Raw genomic sequence first — 26,472 nt, 5'->3', positions numbered from 1 at the left:
AAACCAGGGGATGCAAAGCCTGCCATAATCATATACACCATCAGATTCAATTCTCCTCTTCTATTAGTCATCCTTCAGAGTCAGAAATTCAACCAAATAGAAACCTCAAAACCAAAATATTTTTGGACACCAATTCCTTATCTATCTTAACAAAGAAATGAAACCTGATAAATACACAGGGCTTACTATATAATTACGGTACCTTCTCTCTCTCTCTCTCTCTCTCTCACCTTTCTTTCCTATGTTGTTATTCATAACTGTTTTCTTTTCTAATTTTTCTTCAGGGGTCAGTCCGCTGTCATTGGCTGGGTAATGCAACACCTGAACCGGGCCTTGCGAACAGTCGTCATGATTTCTATCTCTGCATGCTCGAGCATTCTCACGACTTCAGTGAAGGATGGCCGGACTTCAGGGTTTGCATCCCAACATCTCGTCATGATCTCACAAAGAACAGGCAAGCAGTCATTTGGAATGATAGGGCGGACACCCTTGACAACTGCAAATGCTGCCTGTACCGCTGTCATGTTCTGGAATGGAAGCATCCCCGTTATAAGTTCCCAAAGAACAATCCCAAAGCTATAAACGTCAACTTTCTGTGTGTAATGCCTATGCTGGATCATCTCCCTGCACTCAACCAATCAAACAATGCAATTAAGAAGCCCACACAAAAAAACTTATAGGTGCATCCATGCCAACAATGTATGTATTGAGGAAACTCAAAACATCCTGCCATGCTATAGTTGCAAACGAGCACAGAAGCTGGTAATAATTGCCAAGATATAAATAAATAAAATAAATAATCAATCGTGCAATGCTACCCATAGTTCATATGATACACTTTAAGGGCATACAACATGCCAAACAAAATAAAAAATGTAGTAGATAGTTAACAGGTGCTAGTTCTATAGATACTAATAGCTAACGTTTTCAAATGGGAGACGCTTTTAGCCCCACAGGAACATGACTTATCTTAATTAAAATATGTAGTTAAAAAAATTATTAGGAAGAAGGGGAAAGGATTATAAGAATAAAACCATTATGGAATTTGACATCAATTGTAGATTACATCATATGCAAACACAAGACTGAGTTAGAGAACTTGATCTACCTTAAAATTATAAAATCAATATCTAAAAATTTCCAACAGTGCATCACATATTATCCATATAACTATAGACTCCAGAGTCAAATTACTTTTCCAACATCTGCGTATAGGCTCCAGAGTCAAATTACTTGACCCCAACTTCATATCCACATTGTCACGACCATTACAGTCATAATCCATTCAATAGATCAGTAAGTTGCCACTAGCACAACCACACATGCATCATATGGGTCTCTGTCTAACCACAAGTTTCTTTTTCCTCTTTTTCTCTAAAAAAAGTACACCATACAACTCAGAGCAAGTTATCGAGGATGGTTGTAACACATGCCCTCCTGTGCTAAGAGAAGTACCCAAAGTTCAACCATGCAACCTTTCCCAGAAGTGATGACAACAGTATGAGCCATTGAGCTTAGTATCCTTTCTGAATTCAACCAATGATCCTCATACCTCTTTTCAAACAGTGCATGATACCATCAGACTTTCATGCATGAACTCCATGCTATTCTTACTTACTCCGGAACCAAATTATGGTTCAATTTCCATTGAGTGACTTATGAGTTGCTTGGAAAATGTTATTCTAGGCTGATTCCTTTTCTTTTTTCTTTTTTCTTTTTTTTGTTTGGGGGGGGGGTTGAATCATGGGCTGAGTGAAATTCTCTTGGTTACTGTCAAACATGGTACGTTCTTTACAGTATATGTGTTTTCACATGTCCTAAATTAGACCAAATCTTACTATAGTATCATTAATATCAAAGGGTTGTTGAAGCAAGTAAATTGTTGCCTGGATATTGTTGTACAAGGATTTAGTTTTACAAGGTAAAAGCAGCAGAGAAACAAACATGTACAAGTCAAAGTCCTTCATTTCAAATTCAAACACAAATTTATTTTTCCAAAACAAAAAAGAAAACAAAGAACCTAAATGTATTGCACATTATGGAACAAGAGAAGAACGTCATATATGATTGAAATTATTATAAGCAGATATTGGAAAATGGCAAATTCATTAATTTTTTTTGAAACATTCCAAAAATAGTTCAATGCTGATTTTACTCATTTGGAGAAGTAGTCTCTAATATAAGTAAACTCAAGAACATCACAAACATAAACACAACTAAATCTCAAAAAAATGCAAGCAAAATATTAACTATTCATCCACCAACAAGGGAAGGCAAGAGTGGACACACGTATAACTTTTTCTTGTTTCAAACAGGGAATAGTAAATATACAGTAACAAAAAAGGGATAACATGAAAAAATCAATTAAAGACAATAATGATATACTTTGTGGCGGTAAATTAAATAAAATACTGAAATAATCATAGTACAGTACTGGGTTCTTTTTAAGTATGCAAAAAGAAAGATTATCCTCATAATTAAGAGTTTGCAACGTATAAGAGGTTAAGGTTAGTTGGGGAAAGACAAAGTGGTAGATACCAAATGAACCTGACATTTTCATAGTGTATAGGAGCAAAACCAACATGATGGTAGAAGAATATATGAAAATTTTCATCTACTTAGATTCTTTTTCCTTTTCTAGCGTTTACACGGAAACGCACTCATACCACCAATTAGATTTGAACCCGAAACTACATACTCATTATGTGAAGAGAATTCCCAGAATCCTGGGATGATTTTCATAGACAACCTGATGTAGGACAAAATAGAGGTTGATTAAAGTGGCAAAAATTAGAGAAAAGACAATGGTGGACGATTGGCAAGAGACGACGCAAGAAAATTCACATTCAACCTTAAAAGTATTTTGTGATAAAATATGGAAAGAGCGTATCATTGGAATATTCGGGTTGCTTGAATAGGTTTTAGGAATCGTTGGAATTTCAGCCAATGATAGAAAAGGTAGTGGGTAAATCTTTTTGCTTAAGTTCTGTAACTTACAATTCCACTTTTTGAAATGCTATACACCATATGCTTCTTCTTTTTTTTCTAAGACCGGAAAATTAATAAAAAAAAGTTGCAAGAAAAATCAGATACGGGGTACATGTCTACAAGAAACAACGACAAAAGAACAAGGCAAAGAAGACACCAAATATTAGTAACGGAAAGCTAACGCTTATTTATATCTGCAAGAAAATAAGTACACTTAGCTGTAAGAAATTCATACAACTGTCACATACTGCAATAAATCTTGTCTAATAAAGACCAGACTGAGAATTGAGAATTCAATAGAAGATGACAAAGCCAATAAAAGCCATGAAATGTGCCCACAGATAAAATAAAGCAGATGAGCCAATGATAGAATCAATGGATAAGATATTTCAGCTAAAGCATTAGAAGTCTTACGGCGCCATCCAGCGGTATGTCCCAGTCTCCGGAGTCATTCCTTCCGTCTGCACTTCAATACGAGCAACTCCAAAATCAGCAATTTTTATAGATTTGTCAGAAGAAATCAACAGGTTGTCAGATTTCAAGTCCCTATGAATCAGACCGAGCCCATGAACATAAGCAAACCCCCTTGCAACATCTAATGCTTGCTTGACTGCTAATTTCAATGGAACTGATTGGCTCTGCCGCTTTGCCAAGAACTGCCTAACTGAACCCCCCTTAGCATACTCTGTTACAATGCACCAAACCATTGGTTTACGGCAAGCACCGATGAAACGAACTATGTTTGGATGCTTCAAATTAGCCAGCATCTTGACTTCCTGTTGAAACTGCTGCTCCATCACCTGAGCCTTTTCTGGGTCATTTTCCGGACTCTCCAAAAGTTTGATAGCAACATCTTCACCATTGTAGGTACCTCTATATAGCTTCCCAAAAGCACCTTGTGCAAAAGCTTCACCCATGTTTAGCTTTCTTAAGTCAATTGTCCACTCTTCATAATTCTCAAGCCCTTCTGTCGAGGAATGGCTGTCAAGTAGAGCTTGAGCAAGCTGATCATTACTCAGAGCATGTGTGACTCTTCCTCGGTGGTTAACACTCTGTTGAACGGAGTAGTTATCCTTAGTACGTCGCCGCAGCCCTTGGTGGTTCAAGATTCGAGTGTGGGAATCATTAGTATTTGAAGCAACGCTGCTGTTGTCTATAGACATGGCCACAGAGCCTCCATCATTGCTCGTTTGCATACTGTCGATGGACATGTTGGTACCCTCACCCTCATGGAGTTTGAGGTAGAATCCTTGCGACAAATCATCATAGTTGTTATCATGGTTGTTTAGACCAATAATTCCAGTGAATTTGGCACCGCCCTCCAACATTTTCTTCTCTCGGAGAAAAGCAAATTCCTCAAAGTTGCCCTACTTTTTCCACATACAAATATCAAATTTCGAACTCAATACTCCCCCTTCTCTCTTTCGAAACCCTGAAACCAAGATCAAACCACAAAATACCTTAAGTAGACGGTTTTCCAAGTTGAATCAAATGAGGAGCAAAGAGCCCATCATTGGGTTTTGTTTTGGAAGTAAAACTACAGAATTCTGAGATGATTACTGTAATGTCCAATTCAATACCATATACATGTGGAAACTACCGAAAGACACGACAGGACTCCCTACGGCTAGCATCTAATAAGGATGAAATCCCGAAATTTAAGGGAACCGAGAATAGTAGGTTTTAGGTTGACTAAAACCACCAAATCAACTCAATCAAGAAAACATTTATGGAAATTTACTAATTGTTAAGAACAATACGCCAACTGCCAACCAACATATGCGAAATCAAACAACAGCAAACCCAAAACCAATTTAAAGAAAGAATCTGAACAGAATCGACAGCTCAGATTATTCAAATGAAAAAGGATGAGAGGAAATCACACAAAATGAAAGTTTTTTTTTTTTTTTTAAAAAGGAAAATGATTCAGAAGCCGGCATCAAAATTCGAGGAAACCCATGTGCTTGGATAATTCCAATGATCGATGATCAGATGAGAGAAGCACGTACCTCAATCAAACAAAATCGAGGGCAGCAGTCGGATGGAGGAAGATCGAATGGAATCGAGGGCGCAGAAAACAAAGACCTCTTCTTCCTCTCAGTCTCCCAAGTCGTCTTTTCTTCTATCTCTCTCACTTTCCTTTTTTCTATTTTTTTATTTATTATAATTACAAGACGGTCAGCGTGCGTGTGAGCACGCACCCATTTCATGCATCAAACTCAACTTTCTTCAAATATCTATTCTGTCTCTGTTTTTATGTCCAAATATTCCATTCCTATAAAAACTACTTGAAAAAAAAAAGATTAATTGATAGCTGGATATTCTTCAAAAAAAAATAAATTTGATAGCTGGATAGAGTTAACTACTAATTTAGATGATAAATATGATCATCTCTTTATTTGGTTGTGCGTAAGGAAGTTATGTCTAGGCTTAACTTTGATATGTGCTATTTAAAGATTAGTACATGATCTTTTATGTTGTTTTAGAAACATGATGTCCCCTTTTTCAAATAGATAGGATGGAAAGCTAATAGAGTTTAGTTGACCTATATTTATCTTATTATTCTCTAATGTGTAGTATATGTAGGGATATAAGTCTTGTTACATGGTATTTTGTTGATGTGGAACAATAAGCCTATCTACTACTTAACTAATATATACATACAACTAGCAATACTCTTTCTCAAGTTGGAGCAAAAATATCATGCATGTCTAACTTGTCAATCGAATTGAAAAACACACCACTAGACACAACCTTAGTAAGAACATCAACGAGTTGGTCTTTGGGCCCCACAAAGGAAAAAGCAATAAAAAACCTCTCATTCACTTGTGTTATAATATAAGGTTTTTTTTGTTCAAAGTGTTATCATATAAGTAGGCGTTCAATGATGTTGATCAGTTTTGAAATGTTGTCGCTTCATTTTAAGCTGGTGCTCCAAATTAATGAAAGATGACAAAGGAGGAGGAGGAGGAGTTGATTGAATTAGCGAGAAGTTGGGGCAACAAAGGCAAAGGGACAATCAAATCATGCCATAATCATTACAACATGAATCTAAAGAAAACTCAAAACAGGGGAATACAATGCATGCCATAATCATATACATGATCAGATTCAATTCTCCTCTTTTCTATTACTCATGCTTCAGCGTCAGAAACTCGCTCAACCCAAATAGAAACCTCAAAAACCAAATATTTTTTTAATACCAATTCCTTATCTATCTTAATAAATAAATGAAACCTGATAAATACACAAGGCTTACAATATAATTACCCTCTCTCTCTCTCTCTCTCTCTCTCTCTCTCCCCCCCCCCTCTTTTTCCCCTTTCCATTTCCTTTTTCCTCTTTTATCTTGCTATTCATTACTGTTTTCTTTTCCAGTCTTTCTTCTGGGGTCAGTCCGCTGTCATTGGCTGGGTAATGCAACACCTGAACCGGGCCTTGCGAACAGTCGTCATGATCTCAGTCTCTGCATGCTCGAGCATTCTCACGACTTCAGTGAAGGATGGCCTCACATCAGGGTTTGCATCCCAACACCTCGTCATAATCTCACAAAGAACAGGTAAGCAGTCATTCGGAATGTTAGGGCGGACACTCTTATTAACAACTGCAAATGCTGCCTGTACTGCTGTCATGTTCTGGAATGGAAGCATCCCTGTTATAAGTTCCCAAAGAACTATCCCAAAGCTATAAACGTCAACTTTCTGTGTGTAATGCCTGTGCTGGATCATCTCCCTGCACACAGACAAAAAATCAATGAGTGCAATTGTGTAGCCGCTTATAGGGGGTATCCATGCCAATAACCTATGTATTAATGAAACTGATAACATCCAGCCATGATAAAGTCACAAAACGAATTAAGTAGTTAGTTAATCGATCCTAGTTTCATAGATACTAGTCGCTGATACCAACATTTTCATATGGGAGACACTTCTTGCCCCGCAGGAAAATGAATTATTTTAACTAAAATATGTAAAATCAAAATTATTATTAAAAATGACGACCTGAAAAAAATTACAACAACAAAACCATTATGGAAGTGGACTTCAATTTTAAATTCCATCATACGCAGAAAAAATAAGGGTTACAGCACTTGAGCTACCTTCAGAATATAAAATTAATATCTATATATTTCAAACAGTGCATCACATATTAATCATGTAACTATAGACTCAAGAGTCAAATTATTTTCCAACACCTGAGTACACAGTATAGACTCCAGAATCAAAATAATAGACCCCAACTTCACGTCCACATGTCACAACCATTGCAGTCATAATCCATTCAACAGTCCAATACGTTCCCACTAACACAACCATACATGCATCATATGTGTTTCCATCTAACCGCAAGTTTCTTTTTCCATTTCTTTCTTCTAAAAAGAGAACACCATAAGAGCACAAACAAAGATGCATCACATGTGTCTCCATCATCGAGAGCGGTTTTAACACATGCCCTCCTGTGATATGAGAAGAACCCAAAGTTCAACCTAAAGAGCCGCCTTCTCAATACAACCTTTCCCACAAGTGACTACAACAGTACCAGAAACAGAAACAACCCAGCACCATGACCCACCAGGGAACCAGGGCAGGAACACTGACATTGTGCTTGGTATCCTTTCTGAGTTCAACCGATGGTCCTCAAACAGTGCATGATGGACTCACAATGCACCTATATTCACAACCCACTTATCCACATCAACTCAGGGTTGTAAGATACTAAGATGAATGACGCACCACAACTGCTCTTATGCATGAACTCCATGCCCCAATATTATTCTGACTTGTTCTGGAACCAAATTATGGTTCAATTTCAGTTGATTGACTTATGAGTTGCTTGGAAAAAGTTATTCTAGGCTGGTTCTTTTCTTATTTCTGTATTTTTGGGAGGGGATGCAGAAATGTTTTGAATGAGTTTGAGTTATGTGCAACTATCTTGTATAACGGACAGCAATGAATCATGGTCCGATTTAAATTATCTTGGTTACTATCAAACATGCTTCTTTACAGTGTACATGTTTTCACATGTCACAAATTAGATCGAGTCTCCTTATAGTATCAAAAATGCCAAAGGGTTGTTGAGGCAACCAATGCATTGCCAGGCTATTGTTGAACAATATTTATTTCAAGGAAACACTAGCAGAGACACAAGGAAAATCTTTAACAAAAAAAGATATGGTTCAGAGGAGACCCACAATGAAAATCATTGAGAGACACAAACACATATTAGTCAATGTCTTTCACTTCAAAGATGTGAATTTATGTTGTCCAGAACAAAAAAAAAAGAAACAAAGAACCTTAGTGTATCGCTCATTATGGAAAAAGACAAGTACTCTCCAATATAAGTTCAAGAAATTCTCTGACATAGACACTCTAAACCTAAATCTCAAGAAATGCAAGCAAAATCTGAACTATCATTCACCAACAAGAGGGGCAAAAGAGGAAGCGTGTGACTTTGGTTGTTTCATGCAACAGGGAGTGGTAAATATCTAGTAACGTACTCTCCAATAGAACTTCATGAATTTCTCAGACATAGACGCTCTAAATCTAAATCTCAAGAAATGCAAGCAAAATCTGAACTATTCATCCACCAACAAGAGGGGCAAGACACGTGTGACTTTGTTTGTTTCATGCAACAGGGCATAGTAAATATAAAGTAACAGAAAAGGAATAATATGATAAAATAGAGATAATATCTGCAGGGAAGGAAAAGCCCGGGGGGGGATTAAACAAAATATTGAAATAATCAAAGAACAGCATCAGGTTCTTTTTTAAGTATGGAAAAACAAAGATATTCTCATAACTAAGAGTTTTTCATGTATAAGAGGTTAAGGATAGTTGGGGGAACAAAATGACACAAAATGAATCCCTCGTTATCATAGTGTATAGGAGCAAACCAACATGATCCTAGATGAATATATGAAAATTTTCGACTAAAAATCTATTTCTGCCATTTCCATGGAAAAGTACTCATCATACAACCAATTAAATATGAACCCAAAACTACATATTATGTGAGAGTTGCTAGCATGATTTTCATAGACAACCCATTTCAGTCAATGTTAAAAAAAGTTGTCAGTAAATCTTTTTACTTAAATTATGTAACGTACAATTCCACACGAAACTTTTTAAAATGTTTCCAACGTGGTACACGTCTACTAACAAGCAACAAAGAGACCCAATAAATAAAAATAAAAACACGAGAAAAATAGAAGCAAAATCAGATACGGGGTACATGCCTACTAACAAGCAATGACAAAAGACCAAAGCAGAGAACACAACAAATATTAGTAACTGAAAGCTAATGCGCATTTATATCTGCCAAACAAGAAGTATACTTAGCTGGAAGGATTTCATACAACTGTCACATACTGAAATTAAAGTCGTCTAAAAAAAGGCAAGAGTGAGAATTGAGAATTCAATAGAAGATAATATCAAGTGGATGAACCAATGACAGCAACAAAGGATAAGATATTTCAGCTAAAGCTTTAGAAGTCTTACGGTGCCATCCAGCGGTATGTCCCAGTCTCTGGAGTCATTCCTTCTGTCTGCACCTCAATACGGGCAACTCCAAAATCAGCAATTTTTATAGATTTGTCAGACGAAATCAACAGGTTGTCAGATTTCAAGTCCCTGTGAATCAGACCGAGCCCATGAACATACGCAAACCCCCTCGCGACATCCAAAGCTTGCTTGACTGCTAATTTCAATGGAACCGATCGGCTCTGCCGCTTCGCCAAGAACTGCCTAACTGAACCCCCCTTAGCATACTCTGTTACAATGCACCAAACCATTGGTTTACGGCAAGCACCAATGAAACGAACTATGTTTGGATGCTTCAAATTAGCCAGCATCTTGACTTCCTGTTGAAACTGCTGCTCCATCACCTGAGCCCTTTCTGGGTCATTTTCTGGCCGCTCCAAAAGTTTGATGGCAACATCTTCGCCATTGTAGGTACCTCTGTATAGCTTCCCAAAAGCACCTTGCGCAAAAGCTTCACCCATGTTTAGCTTTCTTAAGTCAATTGTCCAGTCCTCATAATCCTCAAGCCCCTCTGTCAAGGAATGGCTGTCCAATAGAGCTCGAGCCAGTTGATCATGACTTAGAGCATGTGTGACTCTTCCTCGGGGATTAACACTCTGTTGCACAGAGTAGTTATCCTTAGTACGTCGCCGCAGCCCTTGGTGGTTCAAGATTCGAGTGTGGGAATCATTAGTATTTGAAGCAATGCTGCTGTTGTCTACAGACATGGCCACAGAGCCTCCGTCGTTGCTCATTTGCATACTGTCGATGGACATGTTGGTACCTTCGCCCTCCTGGAGTTTGAGGTAGAATCCTTGTGACAAATCGTCATAGTTGTTATCATGGTTGTTTAGACCAATAATTCCAGTGAATTTGGCGCCGCCCTCCAACATTTTCTTCCCTCAGAGAAAAGCAAATTCCTCGAAGTTGCACTACTTGTTCCACATACAAAATATCAAATTTCGAACTCAATACCCCCTTCTCTCTTTCGAAACCCTGAAACCAAGATCGACCCACAAAATATCGTAAGTAGACGGTTTTCCAAGTTGAATCAAATGAGGAGCAAAAAGCCCATCATTGGGTTTTGTTTTGGAAGCATAAATACAGAATTATACATACGATGATTACTGTAACGTCCAATTCAATACCATATATATGTGGAAACTGCACTGCAGACGACAGGACAGGACAGGACAGGACTCCCTACGACTAGCATCTAATAAGGATGAAATCCTGAAATCTAAGGGAACCAAGATTAGTATGTCTTAGGTTGATTAACACCACCAAATCGACTCAATCGAGAAAAACAATTAGGGAAATACACTAATTGTTAAAAATAATACGCCAACATATGCGAAATCAAACAACAGCAAACCCAAAACCAATTTAAAGAAATAATCTGAGCAGAATCGACAGCTCATTCAAATGAAAAGGGTTGAGAGGAAATCACACAACATGAAAGTATTCTAAAAAAAAAAAAAAAAAAAGGGATTCGGAAGCTGGCATCAAAATTCGAGGAAACCCATGTACTTGGATAATTCCAATGATGGATGATCAGATGAGAGAAGCACGTACCTCAATCAAACAAAATCGAGGGCAGCAGTCGGATTGAGGAAGATCGAATGGAATTGAGGACGCAGGAAACAAAAGACCACTTCTTCCTCTCAGTCTCCAAGTCGTCCTTTCCTTTGTCTCTCTCTTACTTTCCTTTTTCTTGTTCTGTTTTCCTATTTTTCAATAATATGTTTTATTTTATTTTTTTTTTTGACATTTTATTACCAGAGGAAGAGGGAAGTCTTGCGTGTGAGCAGAGCATCCACTATTTCCATGCGTGTAACTCACTTTTAAATATGTTTTCTTTCTCTATTTTTCAGTCCAAAGTAATTTTTATTTCATTCCTTTGAAGGGGAAAGTGCTAAATAGTCAAAATAGTTCCTGAAATTTGCATAACTCAACACTTTGGTCTCTAACATTTCAAATCAATAAAAGTGGTCCCTGAAATTGTCCACCATCCATCATTTTGGTCATTCCGTTAAAAACTCCGTTAAGTGTCCCGGAGCTCTTAGCCGGAAGTTTGGGCAATTTTCAAAGCTTCGTAACTCAATTGTTTCTTAACCAAATTCGACCCATAATATATCAAAATGAAGATTGGAAAGTGTAGAATAAGATTATACCTATTTGGAAGCCCAATGGCTGCCGAAGATGGCTGGAAAATAGCCTTAAAGTTGACTGGTCCAAGGGAAAACTGGAAAACTAGAAAACTCGCCGAAAACTGGGTAAACATTAAACGTTTATAACTTCTTCAATACTCAACGAAATCAAGTGATTCAAAAACAAAAATCATACTTCTCGACGAGATGAAGAGAATGACACCTTTTTAGACGGCTAAATAGACGTGGTTTGGCCGAAAAATAGCTCGAAATGGCTAACTCGAGACCAAGAAAGCCACTTTTGAGCCGTTTTCTGGCCAAACCACGGAGATTTAGCCATATAAAAATACACCATTCTCTTCGTCTCGTCGCAAAGTATGATTTTCCGGCGAGTTTTCCAGTTTTCCCTCTGAACAGTCAACTTTAAGGCTATTTTCCGGCCATCTCCAGCAGCCATTGGGCTTCCATATAAGTATAATCTTATTCTACACTTTCCTATCTTCATTTTGATATATTATGGGTCAAATTTGGTTAAGAAACGATTGAGTTACGAAGCTTTGAAAATTGCCCAAACTTCCGGCCAAAAGCTTCGGGACACTTAACGGAGTTTTTAACGAAATGACCAAAATGATGGATGGTGGACAATCTCAGGACCACTTTTATTGATTTGAAATGTTAGAGACCAAAGTGATGAGTTATGCAAATCTCAGGAACCATTTTGGTTATTTAGCTAAGGGAAAATAATAAACACATCTTTACCCAAAAATAATAATAATAAACACAAACTTATTTTTATCTCAAATGCCACTTTTACTCTTATCTGTTAATTGTGTTTGATTTATTTAATTCAATTGTCTATAAATAAAAGAATTAAAAAGAGGATGAAAATCACTTCCCTTTAAAAACTACATGCTTAACAAAACAGCTTTCCATTTATTCAAATGGATAGTAATCGCAAGCCAATGGAATTTCTCATATAGATGAGACTGAAAAATTTGACAAGATTTTAGTGAAGCCATATTTGTGCACCCTAGCCTATCTTGTACCGTTGTAGGGGTTCTATCCTTGTTACTTAGTAGAACTTGTAATGACTTGTATTTTGTCGGATTTATGTCGTGTTGAGGCAAGTATATAATATATACACATCCAATCTTTCACCTTACCAGACCCCTAATTTCTTTCTTGATTCTAACAAATTCTTAGCAATGCATATGGTCAAAAAGTTCTTCAATATGATATCTCAATGTGCAATAATTTCGAGTGGTGTGACCAATGCATTAGTGACAAGAGCAGTACTCGTTTAGCCTTTTCTTGGCCAGATGTTTTGGGAGAGGTTCTGGCTGCTTAAGGAAAGCTTTGTCCTTGATGCTAAGGAGGAAATTGTTGATATTGGTGTTCAAAACTGTGTATTACATTGGCTTGGACAAAGCTGGTTTGTCCTTATGTCCTCTTTTATCATTTCAACGAGGAGAAAGAGGCGAGGTATCACGATCTTCCCTCCTTCTTCCGATCAGATTTTCTGATATGGTCCTGATCGATGATCTTTTTCTTGGTTTTGTCATTCTAATTAGTGAGGTCATTCGCCACATCGAAGCATTATGCCAGGGTAGCATGGTCGTATTTCCTTTTGTTCAACTTTTGGGAGAGATGTGAGTGGACATAGAGTGCTTGCTTGAAAGCCATGGTGGCGAGCCTATCATCTGGCATTTCTACTTTGGCTAATTCTAAGCATAATCGCTTCAAGTATGCCTTGAGACTTTCATCCTTACTTTGGGAAGCCATGCTAAATATGGTTTCATGATGTTTGCAAACATAACGATACACCGAATAGGTGTTCGTGAAGATGTCAGCCAGGCTTTCAAAGCAGCCTATCGAACGGGCTGGTAACTTAGAGAACCATCTCATTGCAAGGTCCTCTAAAGTGGATAAAAATATCTTGCATATCCAACGACAAGGTGCTCCAATAGTACATAGTGTGATAATTCGAGTCAAAATCTCCGCAAATGTACTTAAACCAAAGTTGAGAGAACTTCTCAAGCGGAGCGCCAATTTTTTTGTTGAAGAAAGAAGGCTTCAAACTTTGGCGACAATCTTGTTGGAGTGCAAGGCTGAATTTCCCTTGGTGCATTCCTAGCTCTGTCAGGGTTCAGGGGTCAACATCGCTCTTGCTCTTTCGAGGATTTTAGGTCATCGAAGTTTAGATGATAGGGTTCCATCTTTGGTACTCATGCAGTGTCGTCGTATATGATCTATATTCCGTTTACAGAGGTATTGCTGACAATTTATCCCTCGTGCGAGACACTCGTAATTAGATTAGCAATTTTCACTGGGTGAGAGTAAAAATCGGCATGACGGGTTGCCCCTCTAGAGTTATGGTACTCATGTTACCATAGTTGAAGACTGAAACTTAGGTTTGTGGATTGGTTCTGCTAGAGTTTTCTAGATTTTTCATCCATTTGTCAATGTTCAAGAAGTTTACATGATTCTCTACTCGCAAAGCTGTATAGGCTCTTTGCAACTTATCAACAGAAGTGTTAATCTTCAGTGAAATCTCCCAAGTCTGTTCTATGGGGGATGAAGTCTAGTGACATGAGCTTTACCATTCCCTGGGATGGTATTAGTATCAGGGGTTTGGTTATTCACATTGGGAGTGGTGAAGACGTCAAGGATTGGGTTATTCCTAGTTGGAGTGATGGAGGCGTCGGGGAGTGGATTATCTCCCGTCGCCATGCTAACATTAGCGCTAACAGAACTTTCTTCTGTAGACATGTTTTTGGTAAAGTGATTTAGTCAAGAGGAATATAGGTTCACTCTCTATGAAATCACTAATTGGTGGAACCAAATTCACGCAGCATGAAGAATCTGTAAAACAACAGACAATCGTAAGTAGTCAAAGACTAATGGATGTTGACCAAAGGCTATTTGACGGCCAAGTTAGTAAGCAAATATATGAGACTCAAGCATTAGGCAAGATTATAAATGTGTGGTGATAACATTATCAAAGATGAACCCTAGATGTTGTATTTATATCAGTCGAGATAAATACCTTTTAGGATAGAAAATTCGTATTAAATCGGGAGAATCCCAAAGGATATCTAGGATTAGATACTGCATCTTCTTAGGAGTATGATTACTTGTGGCACATGCTAATCTTTAGATTGTAAGGATTCTAAGAATATAGGAAACCTGCTAATTCCTCACTAAATTTTGTTTTTATGTTCTGTGTAACAAGCATGGTCAATCTCAGCAAAGTCATATGACTTCGCCCACTACTCTAGAACAGGACGATGGTAGCATCGATGCTTCATATATGCAGCTCCGTTGTAGAAGCTGTTGAGTCCATGACCAGACTTCTAAGGTATTCGTGTTCCGATCCACCTTACTCCTGACTTCTGATTTTACTTTGAAATGCATGGTCTTTGGATAACTATTCATCCTCGTGGGGAACCTCCATTTCAAATACATAATTAGGGGCAACTGTGAGACCATCATTTTCTAAAGGTTGGAGTAAAGCAGATCAGAATACGAATACCTCATAAGTTCGGTGTAACGACTTGTCCCAAAAAATTATAGTTTTTATAATTTTAAAGCATGAATTTACGAAAATGCCTTTCGAGGCAAATACGTTAACTTTTGTTGACCGCCTTATCGTGTCATGTAAAATCCTTTTTTGGACTTATAACGAAGAAGTTATAAATGAACAAAGTTGAGGGCAAAATGGTCATTTGACCATAAAACTGAAAGGCTCCAAATTTTCTTGGAACACCAATCTGATGCCACGTGTATGGCTAGGATGGAAAAGAAAGAAGAGAAAGGAGGGAGGTGTAGGGTTGAGATGGATGATGACCAATGAGAGAAGAAAGAAATGCGGAGAAATGAGGGAAAGGAGAAGCACGAGATCCACGACCCGTTTCTCCTTTTTCGACCCGACCTGAATGGTAGCTATGGAATCCGACGGTTTTTCTGATAGATCATGTCACCTAACCACCTAGAACCAACTCCATGACCTTTTTCTTCAAGTTCCACCCCAAATCTGACAGTTTTTAGCCTTGGTTTCGTAAAGGTACCACCAGCGGCATCATGGGAAGATCGACGAAAATCCGTCGTTTTTGCAAGCACCACCGTCAACCACCACCCTTGTTCAACTCCATTCAAGGTCTGGATCAAAGCCCAAAAAAATTTGGGCGCGACAGAGCTACGAATTCGACGAATTGGGGTTCACTTATTTTGGGTTTTCCGGTGGTTTGAGGGCGATTTGGGGTGTTTCTCGGTCGAATTGGACTTCGGCCCATGTATGAAAGTTGTTCATCTCATTGAGATCTTCATTCTTGTAAATTTTGGGAATTTTTGGAGTTGTTCGATTTTCCCACGAGTCGAGGTGGCCGGCCGCCACGTACGGCGGCGAGGGGGGAAATCCCGAGGTCACTCCTTAGGTTTCTCAACGTGCCGAATCCGAATCCGCCATCCATTTTTCCAAATTCTAACGTTTTAGTAGAGTTTTACTAAAAGGTCTCTAATTGTGTTTAGGCGCGTTGGTGGGAAGTGACGTCATCCTCGCTAGTTCGAGCGGTTCTCGGGCAATAAAAATTGTGAGTGGACCCTTTCATAACTTATATATTTTTATAAAATATTAGCCTAGCATGCATTGCATATTTTATGAATGGAGCATGATTTATAGAATGTTTTACAGATTTCATACTTTATTTAGATTGCTTTTACGGAATAATTATGATTTATCGGATTTATATAGTACTAATGGTCATGAATCATTGGATTTTCGGTTATGAAATTCTATGGTTTCACGTATATGATTGTTATGGATTTATGATGATGGTTTATCATGGATTTTTTATACGAGTTTTGAGATATGTTTTTGGTACTTACCTAGCGGGTTATCATACGTCACATCTGCACACCACGGGTATAGATGTCTATGGCCATAGGACATAGATGATGGAGGAGTGAGATATGATATATGATATACCCCCAGTTTCACTACCGAAAGCAGTGTCAGACAGCTTCACTAGCCACGGCTAGTGTCGGTGTGGATGTATGCTATTTTATACAACTTCACATTCGGGTGATGGATAGGTTATACAGCTTCACCTTCGGGTGATGGACAAGTATTGCCTTCGGACGACTATGATACCCCTAGTTGAGTACCTCGCTGACGTGATTTACAGATGTTTTATGGATGTTTTACATGGTTACGATTTATAAAGGTTTGACGGATTTTCCTTCGGGTGACTATTATTATTCTGGAGCATTGGTTTACACATACATGTTTCATAAAGGGTTTTCATGGCATGCTAGGATTTTTAGAAAACCTATTACTTAGTATTATATATGTGTTTTCAAAACAGGGGGTTATTATGTTCATAATAAAATGTTTTCCTATTATTAGTATTATTAATATAAACTCTAGTCCACTCACCTTTTCTATTTTGCACCCCCTTAGAAGTTAGGATCGATGCACATGATCCCGACATCAAGGCGTTTTGGCTTAGTTATCCTCGAGTCTTCTCAGTATAGGTATCATTTCCACGTTCATATCTTTTAGTTAGATGTATGCTCTGAACACGTTTCTGTTTGGTATAATCGTTCTAATTGCATATATTTTAGTTATACGCGCATTTAAAATGGCTTCGTCACCCTCGGGTGTCAGCCAGCACGTGCCCATCCTAGTATTTGGGGAATATCGGGGTTAGGGCGTGTCATTCGGTCATGAATTCAATAGCTTATGTCGCAGAGCTTTACAAATGGATTAGCGATGCCACCATCATTTTGTCCCAGATAAGTGGGCAAAGTCCGTCGACTTCGCTGAAATAAACCATTCTTGTTCCGCAAGAAATAGAAACTTGATCCAATATGGAATCAGCAGGTTTCCTATATTTTTGGAGTTCCTAAATCTAGGGTTTTGGCATGTGTGGAAAGTAATCACACTCATACGGGAATGCAATATCTACTCCTAGATGTCCTATGGGATTCTTCTGGTTTGATACGGATTCTATATCTTAAAAGAATTCCTTCTCGACTGGTATAAGTACACCTTTCTAAGGTTCATCTGGGGTAACACAATATCGCATACTCTATTATCTAGCCATTGCTGGAGTCTCATATTTTGTTTACTAACTTGACCGTTGAAGAGCCTTTGGTCAGCATCCCACCGGTCCTAAGATTACTTTACAATTTGTTAATGTTTTACAGGTAGAGTTTATGCACCTCATCTCCTCGCGACGGTGCGCAAATTTGGTTCCAACATTCTTCTTTATCATCCTTATGTTTATTTCTTCTGCTTTATGAAAACTCTTCAGTTTTGAGCCCTTAGGAGTTCTACATTGATACACCACCAAGTGGAGTGAGAGATTCAATTATAAAAATGTGGATAACACTTGCATTCCCCCTTTAGGGGATGTGCACATTCTTCCATTTGCAAATAACATATCTTCATCGTATAAATTTCATAATCGAACCGCTTAATGTCTTAATCTTTACTTGAAAATCATCCTACAAAAGACATTCGATTTCAATATCGTTTAGTAATCTAAATGTATCATATATGTTACAATTAATCATGAATATGCTATTTAATACCTACACTATTGATTTGGGTTGTAGCTCTCATTTAACACGGACCTTTTTACTCTTTTATATCTACTTTGTTTATGTAGAGCTATAATATTCCCGATCGTTAAAAACACCCAAAGTATATCATACTTCGGGAGCACTCGGGAACCTACGTTGAATGCTGAAAATGTCGAAAACCTCAAACATCAAAAAAAAAAAAAATGATGGCACGGTTTCTGAACCTTGTTGCTTTACTAATTTGTTTAGAAACTATCAGGATACAAGTATGGATTAAGAAAACAATGAAATCTAACTAGCATCTGATAAAGTTCCTTTGCTGTTATCCTTGTCATGTACTTGTAGTGTAATTAGGGATGGGCAACGGTTATGGCGGGCAGGTAACCGCGATTATTTACCCATAACCGTTTATGTTCATACCCGCATAACCGTTTACCCTTTGGGTAATTACATAAATGGTTATATCCATAACCATAACCGTTTATAAACGATTATCCATACCCATAACCGTGTACCCATTTACCCATAACCATTTACCCATTTAACCATAACCATAACCATTTACCCGTTTACCCATTTTTTCGCCCGTTTATCCTTTTTTATCCATTTACCTTTTTTTTCGCCCGTCTACATTATTTTTTTTTAACAATTTGAAAATTACAAAAGAAAAATTTGTCATAAAACCCAAGCAAGCGCAAATGAAAACAGAGAGAGAGAGAGAGAGAGAGAGAGAGAGAGAGAGAGAGAGAGAGAGAGAGAGAGAGAACAAAAAGGATAACAAAATAGAACAAATGATTAGGTTGTAACTTGGCGGGTAGAGTTGTTGGTTCTATTTAAAGGCTCATACAAGAAGGTGTTGTATGAGATGTGTATCTGTGAAGTGTGAGTGAAGAGAGAGAGAGAAAATAAGCGGAGAATAATAAACAGAAAAGTTCGTTATTCTAACCCTTTTCTGTGTATCTGTGAAGTGTGAGTGACGGAGAGAGAGAGTGACGAAGTCGAGAGGCGGAGAGAGAGAGTGACGGAGTTGTAACTTATTCTCTGAGGGTTTTTAATTTTTTTTTTATAATTTTACATATATTAAATTAAATGGGTAAATGGATACCCGTTATAATTATGAATATTACCCATAACCGATGGATACCCGTTATAACCGCGAATAATACCCATAACCGCCCATTTAAATTTCATGGATAAACGGTTATACCCATAACCGTTTATTTGTCTAAACAGTTACCCATAACCATAACCGTCAACTTTAAATGGGCGGATAACCGCAGTTACCCATACCCATGGGTATTTTACCCATCCCTAAGTGTAATCCTCTGTGCACTAGATAGAAGAGATAGACTCCTTAATAACTAAACCTCTTCTATTTTATAATCTCTCCTTTCAATATATGATATATCTTTAATTTAAGAGAACTTTAACGAAAAGCTCCCGGTACTGTTCATTTTAACGAAAAACCACATTTTTACACTAAAAAATCAATCCTGGTACTAATCACTTTATCCTTTATTTTGTCCTTATCGTTAAAATTCAAAGTTTTCAAACCATTTTCATTAGTTTTTCTTTAATTTAATCATCTTCTAATTTATAACATCTCCTTTCAATATATGATATATCTTTAATTTAGTAAGTTACAGACAACATACAATTCTGGTTGAAACGATGCTTATTATTCCATTGATTAAAATAACGAAAAATATCACATTTCGTCAAGACTTTAATTCCTCCTATTGAGTTATAAAAAAACCTAATTCTTAAACAAACCATATACGAATCTCGAACCTCAGTAGAAAAGAAGAAGCAACCCTAAATATCTTTTTTATTGTTTTAAAACATAAACTTCATTGATAGAAGATGTTACGGAGGTTAAACATAAAAATAAGCTGCAATTAGGAAAGGATAAAGAAGCCCAAGCAAAGCACATAATGATCCAATTAGACTTAGTCCGTTAACACAAGTCATCACCGTCACAGCCACTGTACACCTTGCCATTCCATCACTTGGGTCGGTAGTCACCATTAGTTTCCATCACTCGGGTGGGCAGAGTCACCATTAACACCAACAAAAACCAAAGGTCCTAGAACAAAAACACAAATACAAAGCAAAACTACGCTTAACATAGAAAATACTGCATCCCTAAATATCCTACTGGAAAACTCTACGACGTAAAAATACCACGCCTAACATAAATAATAACAAAACTGCCAACTTTTGTTTAATGACAGCAGTAATAATTATTAAACAGGTTAAGTTTTCCAGTATTACTTAAGATTTTCATTGGAATTACTCTTAATCCCATCAACAGCGAGTCCTAATTTTAGTGAGCACTGAGCAGTACATTTTGATCAACCAATATATAGTGAAGAAGAAGACGACGTGGCTGGCTAACAAAACCTTCTCCATGGTAAACCAATAATTCAAAGCAGTTCTAGTTTCAAATATGCAGACTGCTGACAAATTTGAACTACAATTATGCAAATGTCAATTGCTCATTACCTTCCACTACGCTATCCTACATCAAATGTGGTTCCTCACGAATTCAAAGCCTTGGAACTCACACAAGTGTTAGCATCAAGAAAACGAAAAGTGCAACCAGGCTCAGAGGCTTTTGGAGATGCCCGGATCTCCTTTCTGCAGCTCCGTAATATGGTTCGATCATTATCTCAAATCTGCATGATCCGACAGATGGGTTTGTTTTGGTGATCATTGAAAGGTTTGGAAACTTGCAAGCTTCATCAAGTTGATTGTTCCTCTGGTAGTAACTGTTAACAGCATACGAAATGTTTGCTCGATCATCCAAGTTTCCACAAGATGTCCCGTAACCAAGGCTAGTACAATCTGCAAGTCCACAGGCATAGCTCACACTTAGTGCTACTTGTGGGTCATCAAGGCTTGCTGAAGGCTTCATCACGCACCACTTACGCTCCAAATAGTGCACACCTTTTGCTGGAACTAATGCCCCTGAATTTGTGGAACCAAGGTTAAGCTGGTATTTTGCTAACCCATCAAAGGTAAATATTCCCCAGTGTCGTTCAAAGTTTCCTGGATCAATGCTTTTAGCATCCTCGTCAATCAAACTGAACAGATAAGCATCAATTGGCCCTGGTCTCATTGGGGTTCCTCTGCCACCCAATATGTGGGACATGAAACCTTGGTTGAACCTCTGAGCATAAACTAGATTAGCATTCCGGTCGCCATCTGTCGGCCATCCAATCTCTCCAACTATGATTGGTAAATTTCCAAAGCCATTCTTCTGCAGGGTCCACACAAGAGTATCGTAGTTTGCGTCAAACATATTGTAGTATGTTGCACTACCATCAGTAATAGGTGAGGCATTGCCATCAAAGAAGGCATAATCAACAGGGAAGTTGGAGTCAATGTAAAGGCTTATAAATGGGTAAATGTTCACGGTGAAGGGGCAACCATTGTCACTCAAGAACTTCACAATTTGAATCATGTAATCATGGATATCAGTTCGGAAGTCACCACCGGATGGAAATCCATTTGAACTCGCATACACGTCAGCGTTCTGGGGTACAGTCACCTTTACTTGGTTGCTAAGGCCAGCTTTTATCAGGGCAGACTGGACATTCTGCAGTGCAGGGAAGGTTGTTCTGAGGAAGCTACCGTTGTATGTTTCCAAGAAAGGCTCATTTCCAACAGCAACATACCTGAAGAAATAGGATGAACACATGCAAAGAGGTCAAGACTATGCAAATCTTGCAAGAAGTAGAAGAATAAAAGGTTCCTCTGCACATTATACAGCATTGAAAAGCATAACATATAAAATTAATCAAGAAATCAGAACAAATAAGTTCTTGATTGTCCTTGCTGAGTTGCTAGACAGGAGATTTATTAATTTCGTGGTTCTCTTAGCTTAGCAGACACCACATTAAGTATGTGACGCATCCACATATGAAAGAATCACAATACATAACTAAAATCCAAACAAGTTAAACATCTGGTTATCTTTGTAAGACAAGAAAAATAACAGTGGTCCAGGCACAACAAGCTGGGAGCTTATATAGTACAAATGTTACGGAGTCGAAGCAAATGGATCTGATCATGTATTAAGAGAGAGATTTGTTGCACCAAAGCCTTCTAAGATAAAACCCCACCATTGAATGCTTACAAAGGTGGTTAAGTAGGAAAGTGCAAGAAACGTGGGTCATCAAGAAGTGGTATTGTAACTAGCAAAAAAATGAAAAAAAGAAAAGAAGTGGTATTGTAGTTAATGGTTCGGATAAAACCATAGAGAATTCATTTAAATTCACCCAGGCCTCTGAAGATAAAACCTCATACGTTCACAAGGTGGTTAAGCTGGGGATTATAATTGGTAATATTTCATCATGCATGGTGGAAAAAGATAAGATATTTAGAACACAAGGGACCATGTAATTTAGAAAAACCAGAACTTCAGGAGAGTTTTGATGAGTTTAAACCAAAAATAGGACATAAATTGAAGATAAGATTGGATAGTCGAGGAAGTAAGCTCATCAGAGACTGAAGTGAAGATTCAATTACTTCATGAGCATTCTTAGAAAACCGGGGGCATTGCTGTTATGGAACGATGAGACAATTCAACTTCCTTTTTTAACTTTTAGAATAAATGGGAGAGAAATACCAACAGACCAAGAGTTAGCTTGTTTTCATTATAACTATATATTCTGCAAATAATACTAGAGAAAATCCAATTTTCCACCAAATATAGAAACAGTAAGAGAGAAAATGATTGATTGAAAGTAAGAAATGAAATGGACAGAAAGGTGGGGTTGGGGGGGGGGGGGGGGAGAAGGAGGGGGATGTAGGGACCTGATCTTGACATTATTGGAGGAGATGTGGGCAGAGACGTTCTTGGAAACCCATTTCTCAGCAGCCTTAACGCTGGTGGCGAGAGAGGCGAGCATATCGTTGGGAATGCCGACCATGACCTCAATGCCAGACTTAGCGAGACTGTTGAGAGTGTCGTAGTCAGCATCGAAAAGCTTAACCCGCTGAAAGCCGTTGTCTTTGAGAAGCCGGACTACGGTGTCTGGGGGGAGAGGGTGGGATGCCTGTGTCCCCCAGTTGGCTCCAATCCCGCTCACCATTCTCACCATTCTCAGTCTGCTGTTGGTGCTGCTGCTCCACATGAGCACCACTATCATTGTTACCAAACAGGCCACCCTTATCATCCTCATCATCCCCATCATCTTCAATAGCTGTAATTACTCACTCAAACACTGTTTATGGATGATGAGAGGTTTTTGTAATCAGTCAGTTATCAGCAAAATAAATGTACAACAAATAAAAACCCAGAAAAGCAGTGATTAGATAGTGTTTGGACCCCATTTTTAGTTTTTAGGGTCAACAGATAGATTGATGGATAATAGATACTGGTGTGAGAGTGATATTTCTAATCTAACAACTAATTAACTAACAAGGAAAGGAAGATCAAAACAGACAAGTAACTATTACTCTTACCCAGAAATGAATCAGTCATTAAATCATTGCATGATATATGTGATTGACAGCTCAGCCAGATGAGATATGGTGAGGTTCTAGAAGATTTAGACAGACAAGAAACAACTCAACAACTAATTAAAACCAACAGCGAGCCAGCCAGCCTCTCGTATAAGGAAAGGAACGCCACCCCAGGATAGATAGGATTAATACAAATCCCACTAGAATAGAGAGAGATTGGGGCAAAGGCGATGAAGATTGATTCTCTCTCGTCTTTCCTTCGTTTTGGCGATGGAGTTTGTAATCTAATCTAATCTAATAGATAAGCTCAACAATCTATCACTTACCCGTTCTTACTACTGGCTATACATCCTTCTTCCTACACTCGCTGTTGCTACTTCTTATACTTGCTAGAGAGAGAAAGTTAAGAGAGAGAAAGGAAAGTGAAAAGTAGACTAAAGGAGCTGCAAAGATGTCATATTCTTATTATACTGTAGGGGACAGGAGTACATAGAAGATAGAGATGCAACAATAAAAAAAAACCAAAGCGAAATTAAGCAAGCAACTAAACAAGCGTGTTTCGTTGTGTTCTGTGTCTGTTTTCAATAGAGTAAATTGTAATAATGGTTTCTCAACTTTAATCAAATTGGAGCAATAATATTTTAACTAAAAATTCATTAACATTGGTTCCTTAACTTATCAAAATGTGTAACTATAGTCATTTTTATCAATTTCGTCAAAATTTTGTCAAAATAAGTTACGTTGGAATAACCATTTATATAATTAGGATCCCTCAACTCATCAAAATGTGTAATTATGGTCATTTTCGTCAATTATGTTAAATTTTTTGTCAAAACGAGTTATGTTAGAATGACCATTGCTACAATAGGGTTAAAGTTAAGGGATCATTTCTCTAATTGAATTAAAGTTGAGGGACCATAGCTGCACGTTTTGATGAATTGAAGGACCAATGGTAATGGATTTTTAGTTGAGAGACTATTGCTCCAATTGAGTTAAAGTTAAGGAACTATAATTACAATTTACTCTTCACAATATTACACGTTGTATCTCTCTCTCCTCTTTTTTGCACTACACTACTGCACAGCGCATGCTCAAGTGGCAATTACTTTGGGATTTGGATCATAGGGATCAACGAACATGGATCATTGATAAAAAATCGTGCAGCCATAATTTTTTTTTTATATTTTTCACGCAAAACAATGATGCTTTTCTTTTAAAAATATAAAAAGTATTTAATTGGGACTGCACGATTTTTTATCAATGATCCGTGTTCGTTAATCCCTAAGATCCCCACGGAGGGGATCCAAAGAGAATCCAAATCCATTACTTTGATGCGACATCACGTTGTTTATTATTATTTTTTTTAATACATTAATATTTGTACACGAAGAAAAAAAAGTTCGGTTAAACCATACATGAGTAATTTAATTTGGTATCGAATTCGTCATTCACAAAATTTAAATTTAAGAACTCTTACTTATAAATGAAGACAAATACCACTCTATCGTAGTACTAAATGACATGACGTTGTTACTGTCTATGTTGCAATTGCTTAGTCGATGTCTTTCGTCGTAGAGAGACAAAGGTAACTTGATTGTCTTTTGTCCTTCCAAATTTTTTAAAAACATTATAAAATTAAACTTTTTCATCTTTCAATTATGCAAGAGTAATATTATTCATATCATGTTTTTGTACCACATTTTCATATTATTTTAGGTGGCATTTGATGTGGATAACCATATCATTTGAATTAATCAGATTTTTAAATTTAGTTCATTATTTAATAAACTAATAATTAAGAAAAACTAGTTAATTAAATTATGACTGTGGTATATGAGGAGTCTTTCTCATTCCTTTCCTTGGGTTTTGCAAATTTTTAAAATGATGTGGCCGTCCACATTAGATACCACCTAAGATGATATAAAAATATGGTATAAAAACATGATATGAATAACATTACTCATTATGAGTGCAATGAAATGCACATGTTGGGGTTCACTGAAAAGCTTGAAAGCTATCACAATCCCGATAAATGTAGCTAGTATCTTGGGTAAATTTGTCTGAGAGCATTTCTAAGAGATGTCAAAATGTACACATCAATTATAACGGTAAAAAAAAGACCATACTAATATTCTCCAACCGAAGTGTCAAATTCTATGTGGCGATGACATGAATTGGCAGCAAAAGAAGTTGCTGTCAAATTTGACAACAACTTCAAATGCTTTTTTTATTAATTATTAAATGTATTTTATTAATTTTTAATTAGTTTAATCATTTATCATAATTAATGTTGAGTTGACTGATGCAATTATCATACTTTTTTTTTTCTTTTCAATCAAGAAAGGTGAACCGATTACTAATTAAACTTTAAATGTCATTTATTAAATTTTAATTAGTTTGATAATTTATTTTATAAAATAAGAAAATAATAATTTAATTGGACATATCGGTTGGAGAACAAAACTTTAAAAATGTTAAAGTGCCACATAAGCTGTCAAAATTAAAATTTTTGGTTTAAAATTTGAAATTACCTATGGAGATGGTTTTGCACAAATTCAAACTAAAAATGGCCCATAACTCATGATTGGGGGAGAATTCGTATGGCACCGGTACATCGATATGCTAACACTCGTGCTAATAACACAAAGTAATATGAAAAAAGTGGACACATATTCTAATATTATTGGTACATAACATGTACATCCTTAGAGTAAGTATCTCATGCCAATAACACAAGGATATGTTAAAAAAATAAAAAT

General features: G+C 37.3%; 3 protein-coding genes across 7 annotated transcripts; all 3 read right to left on the bottom strand.

The window, feature by feature from the left end:
• Nucleotides 1–33: 33 nt before the first annotated feature.
• Nucleotides 34–11,230, bottom strand: LOC126618415 (serine/threonine-protein kinase STY13-like). Of its 2 annotated transcripts, none has more exons than XM_050286472.1 (3): nucleotides 11,082–11,230; nucleotides 3,403–4,420; nucleotides 34–624 (listed from the first exon to the last, which is right to left on the bottom strand). In XM_050286472.1, the coding sequence occupies exons 2-3, from the start codon at nucleotides 4,314–4,316 to the stop codon at nucleotides 288–290; spliced, it is 1,251 nt and encodes a 416-aa protein (XP_050142429.1). In that variant the 5' UTR covers nucleotides 4,317–4,420; nucleotides 11,082–11,230; the 3' UTR covers nucleotides 34–287. The 2 variants fall into 2 exon arrangements, with proteins under 2 accessions (XP_050142429.1, XP_050142428.1); XM_050286471.1 differs by lacking the exon at nucleotides 11,082–11,230 and adding an exon at nucleotides 4,998–5,163.
• On the bottom strand, nucleotides 6,002–11,230 carry LOC126618414 (serine/threonine-protein kinase STY13-like). Of its 3 annotated transcripts, none has more exons than XM_050286468.1 (4): nucleotides 11,082–11,223; nucleotides 10,655–10,746; nucleotides 9,486–10,502; nucleotides 6,002–6,720 (listed from the first exon to the last, which is right to left on the bottom strand). In XM_050286468.1, exons 3-4 carry the CDS (start codon nucleotides 10,397–10,399, stop codon nucleotides 6,381–6,383), a joined length of 1,254 nt encoding a protein of 417 aa, XP_050142425.1. In that variant the 5' UTR covers nucleotides 10,400–10,502; nucleotides 10,655–10,746; nucleotides 11,082–11,223; the 3' UTR covers nucleotides 6,002–6,380. The 3 variants fall into 3 exon arrangements, with proteins under 3 accessions (XP_050142425.1, XP_050142427.1, XP_050142424.1); XM_050286470.1 differs by having other exon boundaries at nucleotides 10,655–10,739; nucleotides 11,082–11,214; XM_050286467.1 differs by lacking the exon at nucleotides 10,655–10,746 and having other exon boundaries at nucleotides 11,082–11,230.
• A 9,401-nt stretch (nucleotides 11,231–20,631) lies between these two features.
• LOC126619814 (glucan endo-1,3-beta-glucosidase 6) lies at nucleotides 20,632–24,195 on the bottom strand. Of its 2 annotated transcripts, none has more exons than XM_050288229.1 (3): nucleotides 24,040–24,195; nucleotides 23,063–23,472; nucleotides 20,632–21,921 (listed from the first exon to the last, which is right to left on the bottom strand). In XM_050288229.1, the coding sequence occupies exons 2-3, from the start codon at nucleotides 23,440–23,442 to the stop codon at nucleotides 20,805–20,807; spliced, it is 1,497 nt and encodes a 498-aa protein (XP_050144186.1). In that variant the 5' UTR covers nucleotides 23,443–23,472; nucleotides 24,040–24,195; the 3' UTR covers nucleotides 20,632–20,804. The 2 variants fall into 2 exon arrangements, with proteins under 2 accessions (XP_050144186.1, XP_050144185.1); XM_050288228.1 differs by having other exon boundaries at nucleotides 23,714–24,163.
• Nucleotides 24,196–26,472: the final 2,277 nt, after the last annotated feature.

This window comes from Malus sylvestris, chromosome 4, assembly GCF_916048215.2.
Source record: "Malus sylvestris chromosome 4, drMalSylv7.2, whole genome shotgun sequence".
Classification (NCBI taxonomy): Eukaryota; Viridiplantae; Streptophyta; class Magnoliopsida; order Rosales; family Rosaceae; genus Malus; species Malus sylvestris.
This window is presented reverse-complemented; position numbering and strand designations above follow the sequence as displayed.